This window comes from Hippocampus guttulatus, chromosome 9 (assembly GCF_054856545.1).
Source record: "Hippocampus guttulatus isolate MCC_2025c chromosome 9, RoL_Hgut_1.0, whole genome shotgun sequence".
NCBI classification, from domain to species: domain Eukaryota; kingdom Metazoa; phylum Chordata; class Actinopteri; order Syngnathiformes; family Syngnathidae; genus Hippocampus; species Hippocampus guttulatus.
Genome location: NC_141269.1, coordinates 997,916 through 1,017,411, shown reverse-complemented (window position 1 = coordinate 1,017,411; position 19,496 = coordinate 997,916). Strand labels below are relative to the sequence as shown.

Genomic DNA, 19,496 nt, shown 5'->3' with positions numbered 1-19,496 from the left:
AAGACATATACGCATAATTACAAATGAACACTTGTGCCATCTTTAGTTTGCGCACACGCACACACACACACACGCACCCATACACACACCTACATGCACGCATGCACACACACACACACACACACACACACACACACACAGTTAAAGCATGCTAGGACAGGACGAAACTGCTGCTCAACCAATAAAAATATGCTTCTGAAGATTCCTGTGTGTCTTTGCCATGCCATTCTACACACGCACACGCGCAGGCACACAATAAAAATAAAACGTAAAATGGTCTCACTCCTAATTCGGTCAAAAAAAACCACCTATAAAAGTTCAAAAAGCGGCCATTTGCTTTTGGAAAGACATTTTGTTTATGGGGGTGAAGAAGGCAGCTGGGATTAGAGCACACTGAACACACGTTTTCCATAAATGTGGCTTTTTTTTTTTTTTTTTACTAAAATTGGGAATTTGGTTCTTCCCCGGGAGCTAAATGTCGTAAAAATGTGATCATAATTGATAGAATGTACTCCACGTTTCAAGAAAATACATTTACTGGTCACACAGATGCGAGTCGATGAAAATGTACTTGCGCCGTCTCAAATTTCAGGAACAAAATGCCACCATGTAGGGGCCATCTGGAGCCGTGCATTTAAAGAAAGACAATGTACTTTTCTTCATGATTCAGTTTATGGGGGGTTGGGGGAGACAATGCAAAATCACCGTTAACATCCAGAAATCCAAAATGACCCATGTAATGTTCAATCCTTTTTGTCTTTGCAATAATTAAATTGACCTGAGATGGGTCTTGCTCCTGAAAAACATGGCTAAAAAGCACTTCTCAGACCCACGAACAAATAATTTCTCTTTGTGTTTTTTTTCTCTTTGTAAATAAAAATAGAAGAAAAAAAAAGAAGGGGGAGGCCGTGTTGCACCGGACCTGAGCCGCGGGACTCACCGAGGTTAATCCGCGTCTTGTCCATGTGACTTTGATCCTCTTAGGGGTGTGGGCACTCATCCCGCCCCGGCCTTCAGCGGACACAGATGGCGAGCGGCGGAAACCAGAAAGTGGTGTTGATCACCGGCTGCTCGTCGGGCATCGGCCTGAGGATGGCCGTCATGCTGGCCAAGGACGCAGACAAGCGCTACCATGGTAGGTGCAGTCATTCCTAATTCATATTGCTACGCGTCCAAAATCAATCAAATAAACTGCGCGGAAGATAGGTTGCAATAATGATGGGGGCTGCCGAGGGCTATTCCGGGACACTAATACCAATATGTCAAGTATCTCATGCGCACAGAGAGTCCGCGAAGGCTACTTTGCGTTACATTTGGCGCACGTGAGCATCTTTAGCATCAATTCATCCAATCCGTCCATCCCATCACCACTTTGACACGATTTATGATGCGTTCGCCATTTTGTCCGCGCAACGCAGGCAAAGCGGCGAATCCTTCAAACGACACCCACTCAACTGCATCTTTTGTGTGTTACGTGTCAGCCAGTGAACTCGGTTTGACACGGCGCGGCGCAGTGGCCGTCTTTTTATAGCCTCGTTGAGCCGTAATCTCTGCTCCGCCGTTTGTAGCCTCGGCCTCATTCCCGCTGGAAATCACCGAAGTGGAGATCGTCACAAAATCTGTCGCGTGGCTAACAAAGTGGTGTTATGACAGTCAAAGACAATTCGGTACCACTGGAGGTATTTGCTTTGCTTGCTCCGTCCGCAGTCGTGGCTACGATGCGGGACCTGAAGCGCAAGGACAAGTTGGTGGAAGCCGCCGGCGAAGCGTATGGGAAAACGCTCTCTCTGGCCGTGCTGGACGTGTGCAGCGACGAGTCGGTCAAACAGTGCATCAACGGCATCAAGGATCGCCACGTCGATGTCCTTAGTGAGTCGCCTGGAACGCTACGACCGGTTCGCCGACACCGCCGACAAGGATGATCGGGTGACTTGAGTAAGAAGAGTCGCTGGGGGGAACCCCCCCCCCCCCCCCCAAAAAAAATCGACAAGAAGATTCGGTTGAAGCAAGCGACTCAAATGATTCGGCTGCGCGACTCAAACGATTCGGCAGCGCGACTCAAACGATTCGGCTGCGCGACTCAAACGATTCGGCTGCGCGACTCAAACGATTCGGCAGCGCGACTCAAATGATTGGGCTGCGCGACTCAAACGATTCGGCTGCGCGACTCAAACGATTCGGCAGCGCGACTCAAACGATTCGGCTGCGCGACTCAAACGATTCGGCTGCGCGACTCAAACGATTCGGCAGCGCGACTCAAACGATTCGGCTGCGCGACTCAAATGATTGGGCTGCGCGACCGGCATTCCAGAAACAACATATTCAGAAGTTCACTGAGCCAAGAAACACTGCAGACTCGGGTGAATTGGGTGCCTGGTTGGAGTACGAAAACTCGCTGTCGTATTCCGATGAATCGGTTGCCCGAGTTAAGTTCGCGGACTCCGAGAAATCGTGACACGGACTTCGGTTCGACTCGCTGAACACCCTGGTCTAAAATGATTGGGTGGACTTAAAGGGAGAGGACTCATTGGATCCACAGGGGACTGGGACGCTCGGATGCCTCCGCTTAGTTCTCGCTACATCTAGTAGTGTCTGGGCCGCAGACTTGAGCTCAGAGAGGTAAGGTGGGGCCAGGCCATCTCAAGATTGGAAAACAAATCAGAGGATCTTGGAAAAGAAACAACACAGAGGGTTGGTTTCATCGTGTGACCGACTTGAGTCAACGGACTCACCAGAAACACTGCAGACTCCGACGATGTCGTGACCTAACCGAGCCAATTCACCGAACCAAGTTGTGTTTTTTTTCCCCCCGACTAGTCAACAACGCGGGCATCGGCCTGGTGGGCCCCCTGGAGAGCATTCCTATCGAGGAGATGAAGAAGGTGTTCGAAACCAACTTCTTTGGTGTGATCCGAATGATCAAGGAAGTGATGCCTGACATGAAGAGACGCAAAGGGGGACACATCATCGTGGTCAGCAGTGTCATGGGGCTCCAAGGTGGGCGGCGGCCACTTCCTCAAGCTGCACTCAAGAACGCTGGGAAAAATTGCATTGTGACTTCAAGTGATGAATTGAGAGCAAAGTAAAACCGCTGTCCCTTTGAAGACCGCCAGCAGAGACAAAACGGACAGCAGAAACAAAGCTCTCGCCAATCGCTGTTTAATTGAGTCAAGGCGCATATTTTACATTCATTTTTTGTTGCCAAAAGTAGACGGGAATCGTGAGCATCGCTGTTCAACTTTACTCACAAATTCACTCGCTTAGTGTGGAGTCTTGGCCTTTTTAGTCAAACACAAAGCGATTATTCTGTCGTATCAACATGCGCAATTCAACGTGCTGCCATCTAATGGAAGAGCATTTAAGGTCTCGCCCTCTCACGACCAACTGCTGGCATAGATAGGTGAACAAACATACATCGTTTATCGTAAATTAAAAAAAAAATCATTTACGGACCGATTCCGGTCCTATATACAGGAGACCCTCTTTTGGTTGGTTTTCTTTGAACAGGAGTGGTCTTCAACGACGTCTACGCGGCTTCCAAGTTTGCCATGGAGGGCTTCTGCGAGAGTCTGGCCGTGCAGCTGCTGAAGTTCAACGTCACGTAAGCATCATTTGATATGTCAGGAATCCTCAAACATTTTGGGATTCGGGGGACACCTTACACTGGAGGAGACTTTTTTTTCCCAGGACCCTCTCACAATTTGAACACCAATTATTCATAAATACAGTGTGGTCCCCTTAACGCCGTGTTGAACTGGATTAGGAAAAGCTCCCCGAAAGCTACAGCCGAGGGACCCTTGGAGCTCAGTTTGAGAACCGCCGTTCTTCATATTTGGCCTTTTCCTTCTCAGGTTGTCGATGATCGAGCCTGGCCCAGTTCACACCGAGTTTGAGGCCAAGATGATACAAGACGTGCGGCAGAAGGAGTACCCGGGGACCGACCCGGACACGGTGCACTACTTCAAGAACGTCTACCTGCCGTCTTCCGTGGACATTTTTGAGACGTTGGGACAAACGCCGGATGACATAGCCAGAGTAAGACCTTTTTTTTTACACAAGTACTGTATACATGCTCCTGCTTCAGTCCACAGTGCGAGTACTCTTGCCACCGCTGCCATTTTCACAGTGCACCAAGAAGGTGATCGAAGCCAGCAGTCCGCGATTCCGCAATCTGACCAACCCTTTGTACACGCCCATAGTGGCCCTCAAGTACGCCGACGAGACGGGCGGCCTGTCGGTCCACGCCTTCTACCACATGCTCTTCAACCTGGGCTCGCTCATGCACATCAGCATGACTGCCATGAAGTACCTCACCTGCGGCTGTCTGAGGAGCCGCGCCGTGTCGCCAAACTAAGGAAGCCTAACAACTGCTGGGGAATGACTTCATCTCAGCTAAGACTACATCATCACGAGGGGTGCAGCCAGTGTTAGTGTCATATTTTCTTTTGTATGTACAACTGCTGTAATAAACCAATCCCTGTCATTTGAGCATTTGACGAAGGCAAGGAATTTAATGTTTGTTATGAATGTATTGTTTTAACTTTGTTTTTTTTTTTATGTCCGTTTTTGACTTTATGCAGAGCACTTTGTTTGGGAGTACAGCTTTAGCTTTTTAAATATAAATACAGTTGAGTTGAGTAATTAGCAATCAGATACACACACTTTTACATAAGGTGTCACATATGAAAAAGAATGTTGATAGGCCGTTTATGACATTTCACATGTGAAAAAAGAATGTTGATAAGCCATTTATGACATTAGCTTGGCTTAATGTAGCGTTCGACATTAGTTTTGCTTAATTTAGCGTTTGACTTTAAATGGTTGCAACAGACGATTTATATCAAGTATCAAGTACAACGTTATTGTCAATTTTGTTGTAAATGTATATATCAATAAATAAATAAATATTAATAATGAATTATTATTATTAAAAATAATAATGAAATAAACTATACATTTATCTTTTTTATGTTAATAAAGACATCATTCCTCCTTTCATTTTTGGTCTGTTTAACCCCTTAGGCTGAGGGCAATTTTGCCAAAAACGCCTGAAAAAAGGTGCAGCCAAATTAATTTTGTAGCTGTTCTTGAACCATTTGGAGTATCAACATAGTTTTGGTCTCTTTATGAAATATTCAAAATCCCCCCCAACAACAGTCAGAATCTGTGTAAGCGCTCCTGTCACTGAGCTGTGGATGTTTGAAAACAGAAAGAAAAGGCGAATCATATTTCTTTTCACAAAATCTGCCTTGAAAATGAATTTAGGATGTTGATTAGGACTTGGAAACACTACAGGATCAAAGCTTGAGGTCTCCCCAAATTCCAGTTCAAATTTGATAACTGTAAAATGTTGGGCACCATTCAAATCTCCAGAAACTCAGCTTTTAAAAGATCTATAACATGTTCACACCAGACAACGTGCATCAGCGATTTGTTTTGACAGATGACGGAGGGCCCCTCGGTGAGCCGTCCTAACAGCATGTGATTAACCAAAATTAAATTCAGAATTGGAAGATCCAAGGGGAATTATGAGCGTCAACTCCACTCGAGAAGTTCCAACTCACCAATTCTTCCGCTGATACTAATTGTGTGAGGCTGTCGTCATCTTTCTCGGACTGATCGATTAGTCGGAAATAGACTGCTTTGACCTGCGATGGGTGCAACGCGTAAATTCTTCCGCCGTCTTGCAGCGATGAATTATGTCCGTGCATGCCAATAAGGCGAAGCGATGGGGAGGAGAATTGAAGCCCGAAAGCAAACATGTCTCCTCAGCGGCTGAGCACCTGACATCTAAAATAGTAATGTCAATGGTGTCCACGCTGAGCGGCGCTGCTGACATTTCAGACGTCGAAGGAGCGACAAGTTCACCAGGTGGGAGGATAAATAATTTAGCACCATGTAGCATGTAGGCTAATTGGTACATCGCCAGGTGATCTTCAACGTCACAGTTCTGTTCGTGGCGAAAATTTCTCCCAGTCTGCTTGTTCACCGCTATTTTATTCAATTTTATTTTTTTACGAAATGCACTCAGGAGTGGCACCCAAATTTCGTTGTATGCTATACAATGACAATAAAGGTGATTCTGATTCAGTGTATGTCCACCATGAGTGATCAGAGGGATCTTTTAACTGCTATGAATCAACAGCATGACTCAAGAAAGGATCTCCTTTCCTTATGTGGCGCGGATCACTTTCAAACGCCTCACTCTGAAGATTTTTTTTTTAAATTTTCTGTGAACTCCACTCTTCCGTAATTGCATCAAAAACCGTCAGACATAAAAAAAAATTATAATAATTTTAAAAACAATTATTAGCTCATGGATGATTGTCATTTTATTACGTTTCACAATTTAAAATGAATCAAAACAATTTCTATCATTTATGTGTAGAACTTTCAGGTACAGTAATACTGTATAAAATGTCTACGTTGCTAATGTACAGTATTAGTTTTATTTTTTATTTTTTAACTACATTTTTATTTTAACTAAATATAGAAATGTATTTAATTATAACAACATTTCTGGGCAACATTTTACAGTGAACAAAAAAAAATCAAGGGTAGGTCATGCTCTGTCTCCATTTTCATTTTGGTGAACCCACAAATGTTGGACAACGTTTCAATGCAGGCCAGGCCGAGGAAGACCTCGTGATGGCGTCGGCAGCGGTTGGCATGTCCGATCTGTCTGACGAGATCCTTCTGTGCATCCTGCGCCATGTGCCCGTGTGCGACCTGCTCACCAACGTGGCGCCCGTCTGCCAACGGCTGCAAACGCTGTGCCGCGACAAGAGTCTGCTAGCGCACGTATGCCTGACCGAGGAGTACACGGTACACACATGCACACAGGCAGAATAGTAGATGGACATGCATGTCACACGCATGGAGACAAACGGGTGTACAGTTCACACGTTTATCTGTCATCTCCCTCATATTTGTCCCCTCTTCTTGCACAGATGGATGATCAGACGGTTTGCCACACCCTGCGGCAGCTGTCGAATCACGTGCAGTCCCTGAGCCTCAACGGCGTCTATTGGCTGAACAGCAGCGCGGTGGACTCGGTGGGACGCTGCAAGGCGGTGACGCGTCTGGACCTGAGCGGGTGCCGGATGACGGCGTCGCGCCTCTCTCGCTTGGTGGCCTCGCTGCCTCTGCTGCGCTCGCTGGCCTTCGACGTGCAGCCGGGCTTCGACGCCGGCAAGTTGGCGGGAGAGGCGGTGGACCGACTCAGCCGCTTGGCCGAGCTGCGGCAGACGCTGCTGACCCCCAGCTACGGGGTGGTGCCCTGCTGCGCTCAGCTTCGCAAGTAAGGACCGCGCGGGAGCCACCCGACCATTTAGTCTTCATTCTTAGTGTCCAGGGTGGACTTTGGCCATCCTACAACATTTATTGTAAATTATTATTTTTTTTTAAAATCAGTTCACGATAAAAAAATAACTACCGGTAAATGAAAATGTCATTAAAAGTAAACAAATTCGATTCAAAGTTTTTTTTTGGGGGGGGGGGGGTTCATGGCGTAGAACATTTAAATTTATAATTGAATTCACATATGTTCAGAAAAAATATTTGTAGTAAAGGTGATATTTCCTGTCAAAATTAATTGTGGTAAAAGTATAAAATGAAATGCACAAATAAATAGAAAAAAAATGTAAACCAAATGCATCAAATGTCAAGCTTAGATTACAACAGAAAATGAAATTGAACCATGAAGAATAATTAAATTCGAAAGAATTGTATGAAAAATAATTTGTACAGGTAAATTCATATGACATTACAGTGAATATGTTTAAATTTCAAATGTAAAATACACTTTTTAAAAAATGCATGAAAATTAATGTCAAAACTAAAACACCAATTATAATTGCACATGTTATCAAGTACAGTTAAATCACGCACAAAAATCGGAATTAAAAATATGTTTTTTCTCAGGCAATTTTTCAAAGTTCTACGGCTAAAAATAGGTTTCAAAGCAAAAATATAAGTCAAGAGTTTTGTTCAGAATAAATATTTCACAGATATCACATTACAGACAAATGTAATTTTGTGAATTTTATACATATAATTTGTAAGTTTATATAAATTTAAAATACATGTTTCAGTACACATAATACAAGTAGAAAATTCAAGTCAAATTAAAAATAAATTACAATAGAAAGTTTTAAAGTATCATATCGGCTAAATTACAAAATAAAATGTAAATGTCTGTGTAAAAAAAAATGATATTGATTAAATACGATTCAAAGCAATCCTGCCTGTTTCGTCTGCATATAGAGCACGAAACCTGGACGGTATTTTTTTCACACGGCTTACTCTCATGCGAGTAAGATGCAAAGTATTGCGTTGCGTTTGTGTGCCGTCAGGCTGGCGCTGCAGTTCGACATCTCGGACGTGACCAGGGAGGGCACTGGCGTCAGCTGCCACCTGATGGTGGGTCAGAGCAGCGTGCCGCACTACGAGCGGCTGGAGGAGTTCAGCGCCCGACTGGCTCCGGGAGAGGTTCGCCCCCAAACCCATGAGTATTTTTACATCCATTTCACTTTTACTATACCGATACATTTTTAGAAACAAACACACCACACGATACACAGAAATTCTCATCATACATACATACATCATGAGGCGATAGCTTCCTCCACAACCCCCTTCCTGAAATTTCTGTCCGGCATCTTCAAAGGCTCGATAGTTCTAGTTTTGTTCCACAAGACGTAGACATACATCAACAGAAACCAACAAGCTACATGAGACGATTTGCCGACGAAAGGCGATGTTTGTTTTGTGCTTAGGTGAACCAGACGTTGCTGCTGCTCTACCTGGCCGTGTTTAGTGTTCACGTTCCGGAGCGCCTCCGCGTTTTCCTGGTGTCCGTGCCCGGCCCCAACCCGGCCCGCTGGCCCACCGCCCCCTCGTTGGCCCAGAGCTTGGGCCTGCGTGGCGACCTGGAGGCCCTGCAGTTTCCCCGGTCTTGGCTGGACTCTTCGTCATTGAAGCAGGCGCTGGAGGGCACCAGCCCCAAGCACCTGAGCTTCAGCCGCTGTCCTGCCCTGTGGCCGCAGGTTAGACCCCCCCCCCCCCCCCCCCCCCACACACACCAAAAAAAAACGCTCCAAACTAAAATGAAGCCGAAAAACTGCAATACAATGGTGCCTTGACTAACGAGTTTATTTTGTTCTGCACCAAGCTCGTATGACAAATAAATTTGACCCATTGAAGTTCATTGAAATGTCAATAATCCCTTCGATTCTCGCAAAAAGCTTTTTATTTTTAAATAAGACCATTGAAAAAGAACATATAATTGTCTTCCTGCAGACTCGGGTCAATTAGTGGAGCTCAGGTTTCAAAGTAAACATGGTGTACTAGCATTTAGCTGTTACGCAACACAGAAATGGAAAAAGCACGCGACAGAAGTCGAGTCGGCCCCAAGTGAAAATGCTAGTTTATTTTTCAACTCGAGCCAACCCCTTTCGATTAAGGTCTTTGAAATCAATTTCACTAAGTTCTTTTAGTAATTTTAGAAAGCTCCTTTTTGTTTCTTTTTAAATGGCTTGTAAATGGTGGGAATGTATGTTGAAGCAATCTTGGTCAGATACTTTTGTTCTCTTTGCGTTGTCCTTGACTGCCTTTAGTTGTTTTGCTTTTCAGTGGTGTGCTTTTGCAAATGTGAAGCACATTGAGTTACCTTTTATATGGGTTCTATAAATAAAGCTGCCTTGCCTAGAAACACAATGAAGCACAATGTAAGCGAGAGAAACTGCCCGTAAAAAGATAGAATTACTGCAAGTTCGATAATAAGCATATGTCGCCATGTCATTTTTATTAATCTGTCAAAAGTGTGATGGAATGAACACTTACCTCCCTACCTACTGTACTCGCAAGGTGTTCCGGTCTCTATTGGAGGGCGGCGTGCGAGACGCCTCGCGCCTGCTGAGCCTCAACTTGAGCGGCATCAACCACGCGCCGTACTCGGAGGGCCGCGGTGCCGAGGATCAGCTGCTCCCCGCCACCATGAGCCGACTGGCCTCCCGCTGCCTCAACCTGCGCCACTTGAACCTGATGAACACGCACTACCATCACGAGCACGCCGCCGCACTCCCGCCGGCCGCGCCCCATTTGTGCGCCAGCCTGGCTAAACTCCGGCACCTTCGCTCGCTCACCCTCCCGGCCTGCGCCCTTTCGGACGGCGTCCAGTCGCATCTCTGTGCCGCGCAGAACTCGTCATCCTTACTCTTACGCGGCTTGAAAAAACTACCTCGAGTGGGCGTGCAGAACTACAAAGTTGGCACGGAAACAGGAACCCAAGGTTGGTGTGAAGATGTCCGAGCACCCGCTACAACAACCTACGAAAATTGCGGAATGTTTTTTTTTTTTTAAAGAAGAAAAATAGCACTCTCCTGCAGTATTCTACTCTGTAAAACAATCATAAAAATAAAACAATAGCCAATAGTAGCTGTTTGAAAATTGGCAAATTAATTTAGTTTATTTTCAATTAAACCCTTATTGGAATTTTATTATGCCAAATATCAAAATCGGCATCATCTTCAATCGGTTGGGCCCTCTGCCATAAAATGTCATTTAAAAAGATGGCAAAATACCCCCACACACAAAAATAAAATTGAAAATGCGAGCTCACAACAACTGCATAACACAGTATTTTCATTGTGATAATTCGTTCTGCAAACATGCTCGAGACTCTCAACAACTGCGTCTTTCCCCATTGAAATGAATGGAACAAATTTTGTTTAACCTGCCCCACAACGTTTTTTTTTTTTAAATAAGGAATTTTAGCACAAACAGAGTAATATCATGACCCAGTGAGATTCTTAATTCATTAGTCATTTTACGTTGAGGATAAAGAAAAGAGCGCCGGAATCTCGTCTGTCAACCGCTGTTCTTGAATTTTGTTTTTAAACGGAATGCTTGCCTGTACTATAGTTTTGATTTGAATCAATCTTTTGGCTACTCTCCCCAGCTGTCGGGGGCAGCACCTTGGGAATCAGCCACCTGGCCGCCGGATGCCTCTCCATGGAGGCCTTGGAGCTCATCGGGCCGGGCTTCGTCTCGGCGCTGCCCCGCCTGGAGCCGTGCACCCGAGCGAGCGTGGAGCCCCGCGGCATGTGCGCGTGGGCCCGCGGTGTTGGCGACGCCCACCTGGCGGCGCTGGGAGGTTTTCGGCGGTTGCGCCGCCTGACGCTGGCCGGCCTGCCCGGCGTCCTTCGAGGCACGGGACTCGCCCACCTCGTGACGCGGTGCAAGGACCTACAGATGTTGTCGCTTGCCAACATCGGCACACTGAAAATCATGAACTATAACGCCTCCCTGCTGGAGGCGCTGAGAAACTGCTCACAGCTACGAGAACTCAGGTAACGCGGACGCCCCCGAAGCATTTGTTCGACATGCCTGCTGTGAAAAATCTACACATGAAAATGCTTGTCGTCTGCTGTTTTGATTTGAACTGGTGATTTGTTTTAAGCCTATTTGGGAAATGTTCAAGAGGTCCGTCAATGACAAACTTGTCTTAGAAAATTCAGAACCGGTTTATACCAACAACATGACATTTGGTCTTCAAGTTTGTCATAAATAGATGCACAAAGACGTCTCAATAGGCCATGCCTGACAAAACACCGGAACTCTACCATTTTGGTTCAAAGGTCACATTTTCAGCTCATATTTGTTGTGATTGTGTATATTCAGGTTAGAGCAGCCCTATTTGAATGCCAACTCGTCCTTCTTCGACGCCCTCTCCTGCTGCTCTCGCCTGCAACGCTTTTGCCTCATCTCGCGCAACGGCTCCTTCGAAGGGGCGGCGGCTGAGTCATTTGTGGAGCGCTGCGGCCGCCTAGTCATGTACCACATGTTCACCGGTGGCACCTTGGTGGCCTGCCGCAATCTCCAGAAAACTCTCCTTGACAGGTCTGCATAAAAGCACAAATTTATGGCTGTGTGATTTATATTAGCGATTCATGTTTTGGGTAAGTGCAGGCAGCGTGGGTTTGGTTCCTGCTCGTTGACGGTGTGGCTGTGGTTTGCCTTTCGCCCGAAGTCAGCTGGGTTGGACTCTGACTCCCGAGTGACCCTGTACAGCATAAGCGGTGTTGACAATGACATGACATGCTTTGTTAATATTTTGTGCGTTTCTCTTGCAGGTTTTCCTCCGAGCGTCCAGGCCTCTCTGCGGTCATTTACCCGATACAGCACGAAGACCTGCCTTCCGTCATCAGAGACATCCCACTCACCCTGTTGGACGGCACCACGTTATTTCAGAGTCACGTGGCCCAGCCGCCGCATTTGTCACCATGGTGATGCCAACACAATCCTAACGCCATTGGTGCTGCTGCTGCTGAAGTTGACACTTGAAATGACTGATTTGGCTTGTTTTGTACCATTTTCAAGCACATTTCTTTCTAATCTTACCTTGTATGCCTCAAATGGGCAAAAATAAAATGGTTGGGGGTGGGGGGATAACATGCCACTCTTTTATAAGTGCCAAATGAATAGATGTATTTGTTTACAAACGTATATGTTGGACCTACAGTTACAATAAATTATGATTTTTAAAAAAATACTTTTTTCCCTTTCACAATAAAAGTCGACACTAAAAGGAAATTAAAATGATACATATTCAAATGTCAAAAGTCTTAGCTTCCATCAGAATTTTTTGTTTTATTTTAAATGATCAAATTTCTTTTTTTTAATGTTACTTTTTCAATCTGTTTCGGGTTTTTTTTTGTTGTATTTTTCTTTTGCTTAGCAATGTTATTCTGATTTGCATTTCAATTGTGCCAGAGGAGTTGATCATATTTGGTCTCGTTTTTATTTGCACGACTCTCGATTACTCCTGTCTTATCAAACATGGCGGCGCGTGACACAGCCGGGCAGTTTCGTCAAACAACAGCACGATAAATTGTCTACAGATGATTAATAGCTTCTGTGGGGCCTGGGATCTGTTCGTTTTATTTTTTAACCATGCTCCCTTCCTTAGCAACTTTGTGCTGCCGAAATGGGGCAACCATGTCACTCGTGGGTGCTAAATTGTCCCGTCTATCAGCGGTCACCAAGCGAGCTGCTCGCCGCTATGGAGTGCCACCATCACCCGCGATGAGGGTCTTCTTCACTCCCGGTGGTGTGCACGTCAGACGGATCTCCCTGTCAGATTCCGCGTGGCGGCAGGACGCGGAGTTCGCCTCGCCGTCTGATGAAGACTTCGGCACCCTTTCCGCCGAAATTTCCGGCCGGAGGTCGTTTCGTAAAGTTAGCCCGGAGATGTTGGACCTGAGCTACCAACAAGACGACGACGACCAGAAGCCGGAGGAAACTTCACGCAGGCCCGGCTGGAGAAATACCACCTATTGGTACTTCTTACAATGCAAGAAGCTGATTAAAGCTGGGAAGGTGAGTGTTATTTGTAACCTAGTCCCAAGAAAATACATTATGCCACGTAGAAATTAAAGTTCTAGTCTTCAAGAGACTCTAGTACCCAGGCAAGGTCCAAGTCTCGAGACAAGGTACTTTACCACCCAATGTCCGAATAACAACAAAATGGTGAAGTCCCAAAGAAGCGTCTCACAGTCGTCATACCAAGGAAAGGTTTTAGTCACGAGAGAAGCTTGTAGATGAGAGCGAAAGATCTAATACAATAGTCGTGAGAGAAGGCTACGTCTCCAGAGGTCAAACTCAGATCCTGGGGCGCTGCTGACCTGCATGTTTTCCAACTCTCCCTGTTGCAACACATCTAATTCAAATGAACAGGCTCAATATCAGAGCTTCTGCATCGCTTGCTGATGACAGTAAGGGTCTCAAACGCCGGTCCTCGAGGGCCGCTTTCTGCTCGTTTTCCATCTCTTCCTGCCGTAACGCACCCGATCCAATTGATCAGCTCATCAGCAAGCTCTGCAGAGGCCTGACAAAGGCCCCGATCATTTGAATCGGGTGTGTTGCAGCAGGGAGACGGAAAACAAGCAGGAAAGCGGCCCTCAAAGAATGGAATTTGAGACCCCCGGTTTAGAGAAAAGCTTCTGGCACTGAGATAATGAGGGTGCTCACCTTGAGGGAAATGGTGAGTCTCTTGGCAAGGTTCCAGTCTTGTCTCAAGACAAGGTTTTGGTCCAGCGGGAAAGCAGTCATCCCTAGAAAAGGTACCAGCCCAGTGAGAAGCTTCTCTTCTCAAGAGAATGGCACTTGAGATAAGTAAGCGTCGCAAACGTGACCGCGATGCATACATGTTTTTTGCAAATGCTGTGTGGCTGATCGATGGAAATGCTGACATTTGAGCTTGAGGAGGCCTTGGAGATGTTTGAGAAAGACATGCTGCGCGGAGAGCGGCTGCAGCCGGAGGAGTACAACTACAGCGTGCTCATCGGAGGCTGCGGGCGAGCCGGACACCTCAACAAGGCCTTCAAGCTCTACAATGACGTGAGGACGTCTCACGTGGCACACACGTGTAGTAAAAAAAAAAAAAATATATATATATATATATATACAGTATATGAACCTTTTTTTTCTTCATGTTCGTATATATACGTAAAATTATTTATATTAAGATGTCTTTAAGTATTAATTTATGTCACAGGTGTCAAACTCAAGGTCCGGGGGCCAGATCTGGCCTGCCACATCATTTGATGTGGCCTGCGAAAGCAAATCAAACATGTCCACTTCCATGATGCTTGCTAAAATCTCGACCAAAATTTAAAATTCTCATATTTAATAAATTGGACACATATTATAAGAAATTTCTTGTGAGCAAACCCCTCATTACAGTAACTTAATCAAGAGTTGAATAAACCGTTATTATTGACTTTTTTATATGCTGCCAGTCATAACGGCCCTCCAAGGGAAACGCTAACTAAAATGTGGCCCACGACAATAATGAGTTTGACACCCCTGATTTATGTCTTTTGGAAGATTAAACATTCTTTCATATCAAATTCGTGATTTAATATGATCCCAAAGTATTCATTCAGCCAACTGTTTAAATAAACTTAAACGCCAATTTCTTTTCATATGAAAGATCAATTATTTTTATTCTTAGCATGCATTCCTTTTTGATTTCATATATACTATGTAAAAGTCTGTTAAAAACGGCATTTTTGTTCACACAATTTGAAAGAAGCAATTTCTGCAAACGACGCTTATGTGTTTCTATTTTCCATGACATTGTCTTACACAGTCTATTAAAGCGCTTATCAGGACACCCGAACACTTGAACAAATGTCATCTCTATTATTTTGCCCGATTCAGTCCACTGCATGCCTCCGCTCTCATAAGAAATCATCCACTTGAACAAAAATAAACGCCTGGCCTTAACTCGTGGCTTATTCCTATATACAGTATTTGTCCAAATAAAGGTCATTGTGCTTTTGAACACGTGTGCCTTGCAGCTGAAGAAGCGAGGTCTAGAGGCGTCGGACGCCACCTACACGGCTCTGTTCAACGCCTGCGCAGAGTCTCCGCACAGACGCGCGGCTCTGGAGAAGGCGCTCAAGCTGGAACAGGAAGTGAGACGCAAGAACCTCGCCCTCGGCGCGGCCACCTACCACGCCGTCCTCAAGTGGCGTGCGCTCAGTGGCAACCTGCACGCCTGCATGCACACGCTCAGGGTCTGTGTCTACATGCCATTTGTCTTCCGTGTGTGTGTGTGTGTTATGTGTCTTTAAAAAAAAAATGCTGAGAGGGTTATCACGGTGCAACTTTGTTTGCGTATGGATGGCATTTTGTATATTGCGCTTGCACTGAAACAGCGCGACTTTCATCAAGATTTAGTGTGTAATATACTGTATATAATATATAATAATAATATATAATAAATACACAGTGTGTAATTCTCATTGTATTTCGATTAGTTTATTCGTAAACTTCAAGTCAGACTAAACAGTTTGAAGCGAGCACTCTAGGTTTCTTTTCTAATGGCTAATTCATTCGCTAACCAAACAAGGTCCGTCCAGTAGCTCGTGTTGTTATCTTGACTTGAAGAAAAAAAAAAAAAAAACACAGCCAAGTCAAACCCAGTCTGTCACTTCTGTAGGATTATTTTTTTAAATCGTATTTGTGCTTAATGGTGTGTTTGTCCTTTTCCAGGAAATGCTGGATGTCGGTCACGCCGTTACTCAAGAGACGTTTCACTACTTGCTGATGGGATGTCTGAACGACAAAGAGCTCGGATTCAGGCTGGCTTTGCAGGTCTTTCTTTTGAACCGGTCTGTTGCTGACCAAAACAGCAGCAGCTGTTTCTCGGATAGATTAAATGCAGCATTTGTCTTGTTGTTGTTCTTGTTTTTTTTTCCCAATTATTTCAGACATTGGCATTTTACAATGAAACGCAAGCAGATACGCAATTGCGGTACATCGCTTCAGAAAACGCCGCGGTCCCCAGACCGTTTGCTTACGTCACAATTTTAGTCTGCCAAAATATTCGACCATCGCACATGTCGCATATTTAATCCGCTTCAGGGTTTCATTCCGCATATGGACACGCCAAGCTTTTTTTGGAGTACTTTGAATTTTCGTAAGCACGCGTTTCCAAAGCGTCTCTTGGTGTGAAAGCGTCATAAGTCGTTTTTGCGTTTACAGGTGTGGCGGCAGATGCTCAAGTCCGGCCTCGCTCCCGACTCCAAGAACTACAACCTGCTCTTGAGGACCGCAAGGGATTGTCGGATTGGTGACCCCGGACTGGCCTCCGGCCTCCTGCTCCAGTCAAACGAGTCCCACATCAAGTCAGGCAAACCAGTGGACGTTGATCTTCTGGAGCGTCAACTGCTCGGCCAAACCGAGATCCCGAGCGGGGGTGGCGAGACGCAAAACTCCTCGGTGCCGCTCACACCGGCAGAATCTGCACTCCTGCCCGTTGACTCCACCCCAAACCTGCTGGACCTGCTGGAGGGAACGGGCGGCGGTGGCCTGATCTCCTTCGGAGCTGTGGAAGGAGCGTCTGACAGACTAGCTGTGCTGGGCGGAGGCCGAGGTTTCCTGGAGAAGATGGCGGCGGGCGGGTTGGAGCCCGACCTGCGGACTCTGACGCTGCTGGCGGACACCATGGCGCCCGGTCTTCAGTCTTTGGAGACGCTATTGCAGGCGGCCAAACGGCACCGCATCAAGTTGGACGCCGCCTTTTTCAACTCGGCCATTCGCAGGGCTGCCAGAAGTGGGGACCTGGATGCAGCCAAGGTATTGTCATCGGGTTGGATGCCTTGTGCGTGTACATGAAGACGGTCCAAATGCCAACCAGTCACAGGTTCTTCTTGTAAAAATCGACTTCAAGTTGATAAAGTAAGAGTAAGTGATGAAACCAATCGCCAATGCTATGTGTGAGGTTGACGTGTAGACTCGGTGAGGGTTTTTGATACGGGCGACATGAGTCACCCATGTCACGGTGACAACCTCTGAGGAGCAGCACCGGCACGACTAAAAAAAACAACGTCATCCATTATTGTCTATATGAGCGGATAAACAACCATCCTCATCTCAATGCGTCAAGTTTAATTTATGACAAGCAAATGGCATGATGTGATGCCTTTTCACTTGTTGTTCGGCAGAGTTCATCGGGCCCATGAAGTATCATTTATGACCCCCTTCCTACGCAGCAGAAGACTTGAAGTGAAACTGCAAATTCAAGTTCATTTCTAATTTCGAATTTTGTCTGTGTGTCTGCAGGCCGTGTTGAGTGTGATGCGACAGCGCCACGTGACCGTGGATGTGCAGACGTTTGGGAGCCTGGCGCTGGGATGCCAGAGACAAAAGGAAGGACTCCAACTACTCACCGACATGGAAGTAATGTCATTGTTGACCACCACTAACAAACTAACCGAAGCGGACATTGAAAATTCGTTTTCTTTAAAGAAATAACATTTGTGTGTGTGGTTTTTAAATCATGCTCTCAATAAAAACTCTTGGAATTAAAAAAACTAAAAATAATAATAAAACGAATCAAAAGTGAAGCGTTTTCTGAAAAAAAAAAACAAATAAAACAAACCTGCTTCTTAAAACTAGCTGAATTAAAAAAAGAAAATCCAAACCTATTACTACACGATCATCATGCTGAGTCAACACGAATTGAATACCTAGAAATAAATCTTATGTTAAAAAAAAAAGTCATAAAATCATTTTCTAAAGTCCACCAAATAAGGGACAAAAATATTGACATTTTCAGTACTGCATGTAATCATTGACATGTCTGCTGAACAGTGGCTCTGTGTTTTTTGTCAGGAGGCGGGGTTACAACCCAACACGCATGTGTACTCTGCCCTGATTGGCCGAGCAAGTCGCCGTCTGGATTACGCTTACCTCAAAACGCTGTTGAAAAGCATGCGTGACAAGGGGGTGTGGCCTAACCAAGTCATCATCAAACAGCTGGAGTTTGCTGCTCAGTATCCCCCCAACTTTGACAAGGTAACCGTGACGACCACTGACACTGACTGACCTTCTTTTAACAAGGAGGCATGATGATTTATCTTCACACCATTAAAAAACATTTTTCAGATATGTTGACAGCGCTTCACTTTTTCTACATCCTAAATTACATTCTTATCCAAAAGGCAATACATTGATTTTTTTTCCCCCCTCAAAATTCTACAGACAACACTGCATAAAAAACATGGGGGAAATATTTTTACAAATGTTTTAAAAAAATCATACAATGCATCCATCCATAAAGTATTCACATAGCTTTCTATTGTTATACAACATTGCATTTATTTTGTCCCTCAAAATTATACGCTCAATTATCACAATGTGGACACAGTATTTTTTGATATTTTTGCAACTGTATTAACTAATTCTTTAAAAAAGCACCATGTTACAAGAACAAAGTCTAATCTCTTTGAAAAAAATGTGTAGTATTACAACAGTAGTTTTTTTTTAAATTACACAAACTAGATTTCGAGAATAAAATATTGTAATGCAAAATATTGCAATTGTGTTTTGTGACTCCCAAAAAAGTACATTCTGAAGAAAATGAAATCTTATTCCCGAAAGAAAATGCCAAAATATCACATGATTACAGTGAGATTTTGCAGTTCGACTCTCTCACCAACACAATTTCTTCAGAAACGGGTAGATAACCGAGAGACCCAACCAACAATAAAACGTACGTTTGCCATCATATCTCCCCTTTAATGCGCTCTTTTATTCATTCCTTTCCTTCCAGTACAAGTCCCGCAACAACTACCTGCTCCAAATTGACGGCTTCCGCGGTTACTACGAGCAGTGGTTGCAAAGCATGCCGGCTCAGGGCGAGCGGGACGGGCAGTCGGCATTGAGCGCCGCCTTTGTCAAAACTCAAGCCGAGATGATCGAGGGCCGGAAGAAGCAAAGAGCGGCGGCGAGGATCACACTGGGCAGCAGGAAACAAACGACGAGACCTTAGTTGTGGCTTTTGTATCGTGATTGTCAATACGCTTTCAGAATAAAAACATGTGTTTATTGTACAGTATTGGTGGAGTGAAATACAGTACCGCAATACGTGCTTAAAAACAAGACCTGACTTTTGAAAAGAATGTGAGACCAAGAAGAAGAGA

General features: G+C 45.1%; 4 protein-coding genes across 6 annotated transcripts in view; 3 read left to right on the top strand and 1 right to left on the bottom strand.

Moving 5' to 3' along the window:
* Positions 1-1,068, bottom strand: part of LOC147199704 (uncharacterized) — a 35,410-nt gene extending 34,342 nt beyond the window's left edge. Inside the window, exon 1 of the mRNA XM_086119176.1 lies at positions 941-1,068. Coding sequence (XP_085975302.1) covers positions 941-1,000 — 60 coding nt within the window. The 5' untranslated portion in view covers positions 1,001-1,068. The remainder of the gene's footprint in view (positions 1-940) is intronic.
* LOC147199703 (retinol dehydrogenase 8-like) lies at positions 992-4,496 on the top strand. Of its 3 annotated transcripts, none has more exons than XM_086119180.1 (6): positions 992-1,135; positions 1,708-1,869; positions 2,818-2,997; positions 3,508-3,601; positions 3,852-4,035; positions 4,200-4,496. In XM_086119180.1, the coding sequence occupies exons 1-6, from the start codon at positions 1,027-1,029 to the stop codon at positions 4,293-4,295; spliced, it is 825 nt and encodes a 274-aa protein (XP_085975306.1). In that variant the 5' UTR covers positions 992-1,026; the 3' UTR covers positions 4,296-4,496. The 3 variants fall into 3 exon arrangements, with proteins under 3 accessions (XP_085975306.1, XP_085975305.1, XP_085975307.1); XM_086119179.1 differs by having other exon boundaries at positions 4,127-4,496; XM_086119181.1 differs by lacking the exon at positions 2,818-2,997 and having other exon boundaries at positions 4,127-4,496.
* Positions 4,497-5,702: 1,206 nt separating this feature from the next.
* fbxl18 (F-box and leucine-rich repeat protein 18) lies at positions 5,703-12,562 on the top strand. Its single transcript, XM_086118969.1, has 9 exons — positions 5,703-5,871; positions 6,626-6,825; positions 6,951-7,300; positions 8,355-8,490; positions 8,778-9,047; positions 9,868-10,291; positions 10,961-11,351; positions 11,683-11,901; positions 12,135-12,562. Exons 1-9 carry the CDS (start codon positions 5,802-5,804, stop codon positions 12,289-12,291), a joined length of 2,217 nt encoding a protein of 738 aa, XP_085975095.1. The 5' UTR covers positions 5,703-5,801; the 3' UTR covers positions 12,292-12,562.
* A 279-nt stretch (positions 12,563-12,841) lies between these two features.
* Positions 12,842-19,406, top strand: ptcd1 (pentatricopeptide repeat domain 1). The gene is made up of 8 exons (XM_086119499.1): positions 12,842-13,380; positions 14,260-14,400; positions 15,366-15,584; positions 16,063-16,164; positions 16,555-17,148; positions 17,635-17,751; positions 18,187-18,369; positions 19,127-19,406. Exons 1-8 carry the CDS (start codon positions 12,955-12,957, stop codon positions 19,343-19,345), a joined length of 2,001 nt encoding a protein of 666 aa, XP_085975625.1. The 5' UTR covers positions 12,842-12,954; the 3' UTR covers positions 19,346-19,406.
* Positions 19,407-19,496: the final 90 nt, after the last annotated feature.

Excerpts from the sequence above, each read along its gene's own strand:
- LOC147199703 (XM_086119179.1), top strand. The coding sequence starts at position 1,027 with ATGGCGAGCGGCGGAAACCAGAAAGTGGTGTTGATCACCGGCTGCTCG. Across the intron at positions 1,136-1,707 it reads CGCAGACAAGCGCTACCATG|TCGTGGCTACGATGCGGGAC; the intron begins GTAGGTGCAGTC and ends CTCCGTCCGCAG. Across the intron at positions 3,602-3,851 it reads CTGCTGAAGTTCAACGTCAC|GTTGTCGATGATCGAGCCTG; the intron begins GTAAGCATCATT and ends TTTCCTTCTCAG.
- fbxl18 (XM_086118969.1), top strand. The coding sequence starts at position 5,802 with ATGTCAATGGTGTCCACGCTGAGCGGCGCTGCTGACATTTCAGACGTC. Across the intron at positions 5,872-6,625 it reads AGGAGCGACAAGTTCACCAG|GCCAGGCCGAGGAAGACCTC; the intron begins GTGGGAGGATAA and ends GTTTCAATGCAG. Across the intron at positions 9,048-9,867 it reads GTCCTGCCCTGTGGCCGCAG|GTGTTCCGGTCTCTATTGGA; the intron begins GTTAGACCCCCC and ends TGTACTCGCAAG.
- ptcd1 (XM_086119499.1), top strand. The coding sequence starts at position 12,955 with ATGCTCCCTTCCTTAGCAACTTTGTGCTGCCGAAATGGGGCAACCATG. Across the intron at positions 15,585-16,062 it reads CCTGCATGCACACGCTCAGG|GAAATGCTGGATGTCGGTCA; the intron begins GTCTGTGTCTAC and ends GTCCTTTTCCAG. Across the intron at positions 18,370-19,126 it reads ATCCCCCCAACTTTGACAAG|TACAAGTCCCGCAACAACTA; the intron begins GTAACCGTGACG and ends CTTTCCTTCCAG.